General features: G+C 40.6%; 1 protein-coding gene across 1 annotated transcript; it reads right to left on the bottom strand.

The window, feature by feature from the left end:
- Positions 1-2,010: 2,010 nt before the first annotated feature.
- rpl34 (ribosomal protein L34) lies at positions 2,011-6,123 on the bottom strand. The gene is made up of 5 exons (XM_021615423.2): positions 6,038-6,123; positions 5,464-5,536; positions 5,094-5,193; positions 2,546-2,649; positions 2,011-2,136 (listed from the first exon to the last, which is right to left on the bottom strand). The coding sequence occupies exons 2-5, from the start codon at positions 5,526-5,528 to the stop codon at positions 2,052-2,054; spliced, it is 354 nt and encodes a 117-aa protein (XP_021471098.1). The 5' UTR covers positions 5,529-5,536; positions 6,038-6,123; the 3' UTR covers positions 2,011-2,051.
- Between the last annotated feature and the right edge of the window lie 657 nt (positions 6,124-6,780).

The following is a 6,780-nucleotide window of genomic DNA, read 5'->3' as shown; positions in this document are numbered from 1 at the left end:
CCAAGCATACTTCCAAAGTTGTGGCAAAATGGCTTAAGGACAACAAAGTCAAGGTATTGGAGTGGCCATCACAAAGCTCTGACCTCAAGCCTAAAGAAAATTTGTGGGAAGAACTGAAAAAGCGTGTGCGAGCAAGGCCTACAATCTTGACTCAATTACACCAGCTTTGTCAGGAGGAATGGGCCAAAATTCACCCAACTTATTGTGAGAAGCTTGTGGAAGGCTACCCAAAACGTTATACCCAAGTTAAACAATTTAAAGGCAATGCTGCCAAATACTAATTGAGTGTATGTAAAATACTAATTGAGTGTATGTAAACTTCTGACCCACTAGAAATGTGATGAAAGGAACAAAAGCCGAAATAATTCGCTCTATTATTCTGACATTTCACATTCTTAAAATAAAGTGGTGACCTAAGACAGGGATTTTTTTCTAGGATTAAATGTCAGGAATTGTGAAAAACTGAGTTTAATGCATTTGGCTAAGGTGTATGTAAACTTCAACTGTATATCACATTCTCCATACTGGTCTTTAGGAGTTTGACTGACAGGGGGGGGGATGAAGGAGTGGTTATATCTGTTCAGCTCACACTGAGGAACCCTGTTACATCTGGCTGAGGGGAGAAGCTGAAACTTTGGGTGGTGTACATGGGAGGGGTCTGACATTTTCTTCACCTATCTCATGATTGTTTGTTCATAAACACAGTCAGCAGTGATGAGTGCTACCTCACACCCATCACCTGCCAAGGCAGCAGCTACTCCTCCTGGGGTTTGGTGAGATGAAGGCAGTTATACAATTTTTGAAAACACAATATATTCATTACAGAATTCACAAGTGTGTGCCCTCGGGCCTATACTCTACTACCACATATCTACAACTCAAAATCCATGTGTACGTGTATACATTGTGTGTATGTTGCTTTACAGTCAAGGCTGTTCCATAACATGTATTTTTTTTACCTGCTTTTTAAATCTGTTTCTACTGCTTGCATCAGTTACCTGATGTGGAATAGTTCCATTTAGTCATGGCTCCGTTGTATTGTGCGCTTCCCAGTCTGTTCTTGACTTCGGGACTGTGAAGATACCTCTGGTAGCATGTGTTATGGGGTATGCATGGGTGTCTGGTACCTTCATCTTGTCAACACCTCTTACAAAAACAAGATTACCAGATGTTTATCATCGTATCTTTGATAGTTTCATTTGTTAATATTGCTAGACCTCATTACTGGTTTATCATCCACCTCAGTATATTTGATGGATTCCTAGCCAAAGCAAAAGTGGCCGAGATACCTTTCTGTCCATTGATGTAGTCGCAAAGCTCTAAAATAGTTTCACAGATCAATTATCTGGGGGAATTCTCTTTAGATACCTGCGGGTAGCCAGAGTATACCAAAAAACACAGGACAATTGGAAAAATACACTACCAGCTTGATAGCAGCTGCAGCCTCTGATCATTAAATATTCTTCCAACCCAATTTGTCACTCCCATGTGACACTCGTCCTTCAACCATCAGTGCAGACTGAATTATCACCGTAATTTTTTTTTACAGGACGATCCCATTTCAAAACTGGTTTGTTTGGAGTGTTGTGACAGGTTTACATTGTATTGACCAACAAAGAATATCTATGCATACATAAAAATAAACTCACCTTCAGAATTTCAAAATTCAAGCACATGCTGCACCATCCTAATATTTAATGTCAACTGCCTGAGAATCTTGAGTAAAAATAGAAAATTCCTGGATGTAATGTCAACACTTTCTCAAAGTCCATATGTCAATTATCAGTAGCCCACACAGTCCTCAAACTCCACACTCATTCAAAACGTAAAAGCTTAAAGAGCAGTGATACTAGCAAGAGCAGTATGCAGGTACTCTTTCCCCTCTTATTCAACAGTTACCACGCACCTGCAAAAAAGAGCCCAGTTCCTTTCGAATTACATTGAGAAACAATTAAATTAAACGTCAAATTTAAAAATACTATGGCCAGTTATACAAACATGTCAGGACACTGGACTTGAATGACTTTTATTGTAGCAGTACAAATACACAATTACTTAGATTTCTGACTCTGTGCCTGTGCCTTAAGAACCTTGACAACGATCTTCTGTTCCTCAATCAGGAAAGCTCGCTTGATCCTGTGGTAGAGAGAAGGGTGAACGTTAGTTGATCAGGTAACAGTTGTTCGGGCATTGTTTGCTTGATACAAATTCTGACCAAATATCAATAAATGTAAAGCAAAATCTAATGAATCATGTCGCAAAGACCAATGCCTTCAATGTAGATTGTGGGGGGGGGGGGGGGATCGTACTATGGATCATTTAGCTATTTGATTTTAGGACCCCTTTAGGTATACGTTTCTTTATAATATAGGGTCTACATCTAGGAGACGAAGAAAGCGTAGGATCTATATATATATATATATATATATATATAAAATTAAAAAAAAAAAACACATTTTACCCCCTTTTGGATAGGCACGTCATCCAATATAAACAACACTTAGACATTTTCTACAAAGGCGGTGTTGGGGATACGCTTTCTTACCGGTCGCGCACACACTTGGCACACATGGCTCCACCGTAGGCTCTGCTGACGTGCTTCTTGGTTTTTGAGAGCCTCATCAGGACCTGGGGTCTCACCGCCCGGATCTTTAAGACAAAGAAATGCTTGTGAGCACAGACAACACACAAACCTGAACCCAGGGTTATATTCAGGAGAAACCAGTGTTGCACAGTATACCGAAACTTTGGTAATTCAACCTGAAACTGTTCGGTACTAGGGTGTATTCCTCTTAGTACTTCTGTCAAATGTGTCTCATGTATTCTACTGATTGAGTGAGGATCAAGTCCATCAGCGCAGTCAATGTCCCCTTAGCACAAGAACACCATACCTGCTCCACTTACTCATTGCTAACTCTAGCCTGCCCCGAGGAATCAATGCACTCACTGGGAATTTGGGCTGTGTCACCACTTATGTTGCACAGAAATTAACACGCTTGAATAATATAACACGGCCTGAACAAATGTTGAAAATGTAAATTACTGTTCACAAAACAATGTCCCATTACAGGCTCAAACACTTTACAATGCAAGATAACAGCAGCTTCCAGCTTTGTACACCAACTTACCTTACTAGTAAACAGCTGAAGCTAACATCAATTCACTTCCCTAGTACCTTGTTTGCGATAAACCATTTCAAAGCTGATTGTAAACCAAAAAACAATTAATTCACTTAATCTCCCTGTCACGTCTCTCCCAGTCAAGACCTTTGCTCGAGACTCAAACTGAGTGTGTGTGGGAATAAAGATAGATCTTAAAGAGAAAGTGTACACTTTAATAAAAGAGATTGTTTTTATGCAAGTGTTGAGAAGTACAATAAAATAAGTTGAAGGGATAGATACTTATATGTAGCCCCATGAAATAAGCCAAAACAAGCTAGTCAATGCACACCTGTTGAATATGCATGCACCTGTACTATAAATTGATTTCCCCAGTTAATCAATAGACTAGATTTAACATTCAAATAACTGATTACAATACCATCATGTTACGTAGTTATATTTGTAAAAAAACAAAGTAAAATTGACTGCATGTATTGAGTAGCTTGGATGAATAAGGTGCCCAGAGTAAACTGCCTGCTACTCTGTCCCAGATGGTAATATGCATATTATTAGTAGTATTGGATAGAAAACACTGAAGTTTCTAAAACAGTTTGAATGATGTCTGAGTATAACAGAACTCATATGGCAATCTGCGCGGTCACGCCGTTCCTTCTTTTTCCTCTTTGATGAATACGCTATTGTCCGGGTGGAATATTATTGAAGATTTATTATAAAAAAGACCCTAAGGATTGATTGTAAACATCCTTTGACATGTTTCTAATTTCTGCTTTTTGTGATCTCTTTGGTTGGAAAATGGCTGAATGCAGTCTGTGACTAGTTGCTAACCTAACATAATGATATGTTCTGTGTTCGCCGAAAAGCCTTTTTGAAGTCGGACACTGTGGTTGGATTAACGAGAAGTGTGTCTCTAAAATGGTGTAAAATACTTGTATGTGTAACAGATGTATATGTATTCTCAAAATATATCACTTCGGCCAGTGGTCCCCCCAGTTGAGCATTTATTTATGTTGTTAAATGGGAAACAGCACGTTAGTTGTGCAGGGCTTAACGGTATTGATGGCTGTCGATGGCAAAATCCCTTGCATCACATTTTCATACTGGGAAGACCTGACGTTCGCGATCTCCCCCTATTCATGCTACCAGGAGCTCCCTGAGAATTCCACTTGTGCAGAATGCGAAACATAGGCCTCTGGCGTGCATCAGCAACCACAGTACTTATTGAAGCCGGGTCTCCGATCCCTCCACGTGACGTCCGGCGAAGACAAGTCACGGCACCAGTGTAACAGTATAACTTTAGACCGTCCCCTCGCCCGAACTAGGGACCCTCTGCACACATCAACAACAGTCACCCACGAAGCATCGTTACCCATCGCTCCACAAAAGCCGCGGCCCTTGCAGAGCAAGGGGAACCACTACTTCAAGGTCTCAGAGCAAGTGACGTCACCGATTTAAATGCTATTTAGCGCGCACCACCGCTGACTAGCTAGCTGTTTCACATCCGTTACATATGGTCGAGGAATTTTAATTATGAGATTTGTCGTTTTGAATTTGGCTCCCTGCAATTTCACTGGCCTTTGGCGAGGTGGGACGCTATAGCGTCCCGAACGATCCCAGAGGGGTTAATGCATGCAAAAACCAAACATTTCACATGCAATGAAATTGAACTCAAGATCGGTCTGGATCAAGTGCCATTTTGGCATTCGACGTAGTGCTTTCACCCATCCTTAGGGCACATTCAAACCAATGTGTAAAAAAAGACAGGTTAAGTGGAAGCAGTGCGTTGGGGGTGGCTAATATTGTGTTGTGCTCAGCCTGAAAAGTTGTGATGTATTATCAAATAATTTCCACCCAACCACACTGACATGCATTTTGGTTGAGGTACTTATATGCACAATTCAGACACAGAATTTATGGCGAGTCGAACTGAATAGAAATTAAGAGTGGACTGGCACAGTTAAGAGCTTTACTTACTCCGCGCAGTCTACCAGGGCAGATTCCGCATGCGGACTTGGGGGCCTTGCCCACCTTCTTGGTGTACAGGTACACAATGCGGTTACCAGGAGTCCGGGACCTGCAAGCAGGGTCATACACAATGCAAAGTTGTCCACAATATTTAGAAAGGGATAAAAACATCAGTTGTTCCTACTTCCTATTTAAAAGCAATAGCTACAGCTAGGTATAATCGTGCAAACCAGTACAACTTACTAGGAACAACCAATTAGTTTAGGCCATGAGAAATGCCAGGCAATGTAATAACTAACAATGGCAAAGAAGCTAAAGAAATGGCATAGCAGACAAGGGAATTGCAACGCAATTAGTAGATAAAGATCATGTTACTTACAGCCTAGTTTTGTTGGAGGCAGTGTTGTAGGACAACCTACGACGGTAAGTCAAGCGCTGGACCATGTTGATACCTGTAAATACATAACAGATTGCAGGACAGTAGAATACATTGCTCACCGATTGATTTGCTACATAACTAGATAGCTAAATAACGAACTAGTTAGCTAGCTTGGGGACTGCGGATGGAGTCAACATTATTGATCAATGCTACTAGCAAAAATGCTTAATACCCAAAAAACGAATCAATGAAGAAATAACATTTTACTTGCATGTATACACTCTGCCATTTCAACAAGACTACCTCCGGTAGTAAAACCACTTAAATGGTAATGCGTTTTGGTACCAAAATTGACATCTCTGCTTTGGGCTAAACGTTACTGAAGGCATGATACTAAGAAACGACAAGACAGTACTAGGATAAGAAGAAATCATTAAATACTTTCAATAATGTGTTTACGGTTTCTAACACTGTGGAAATATGGTATTTGAAATACTTTTTGTCATATTATAACAACAGATTACAGCAGATTATTTTTGACATAAAATGTGCGAAGAAATATCGGCCTCCATACCTGATATTACCGTTACCGGAAGAGGAAGAACCAAAGAAGTTGCTCTGAAATGTTAAGTTTTCTCACCACCGGATATTTCCTCAACTTCTTAAAATATGCTGCCACCTAGTGACGATTGTGTGACCTCCCGTTGAGACGCCCACAACATTGATTTTAGATGACTGAAACTATTATAATTCAAAGTTCCATGTAGCCAGTTATTTAACTTGTGGTGTAGTATGATCTAAAATAAGGACAACAAGGTTCTAGCTCCAGCCTGTTTATTAACCTAACCCTCGCATGTCCTACATAGGCACGGTTACCCACAAGGGACATCCTACTACAGTGGCCCGCCATCCAACTATCAAATCAAATCCAAATTTTGTGGTCACATACACATGGTTGGCAGATGTTAACGCGAGTGTAGTGAAACGCTTGTGCTTCTAGTTCCGACAGTGCAGTAATATCTAACAAGTAATGAACAATTTCACAACAACTACCTAATACACACAAATGTAAATGGATGGCTGTCTCTGTATTAGTGATGGCTATTTAACAGTCTGATGGCCTTGAGACAGAAGCTGTTTTTCAGTCTCTCGGTCCCCGCTTTGATGCACCTGTACTGACCTCGTCTTCTGAATCGTAGTGTAACAGTATAACTTTAGTCTATCGGCAGTGGCTTGGGTGGTTGTTGTCCTTGATGATCTTCTTGGCCTTCCTTTGACATCGGGTGTTGTAGGTGTCCTGGAGGGCAGGTAGTTTGC

This window comes from Oncorhynchus mykiss, chromosome 9 (genome assembly GCF_013265735.2).
Source record: "Oncorhynchus mykiss isolate Arlee chromosome 9, USDA_OmykA_1.1, whole genome shotgun sequence".
NCBI lineage: Eukaryota > Metazoa > Chordata > Actinopteri > Salmoniformes > Salmonidae > Oncorhynchus > Oncorhynchus mykiss.
The sequence above is the reverse complement of the archived record's forward strand: the minus strand, read 5'-3'. Positions and strand labels throughout refer to the sequence as shown.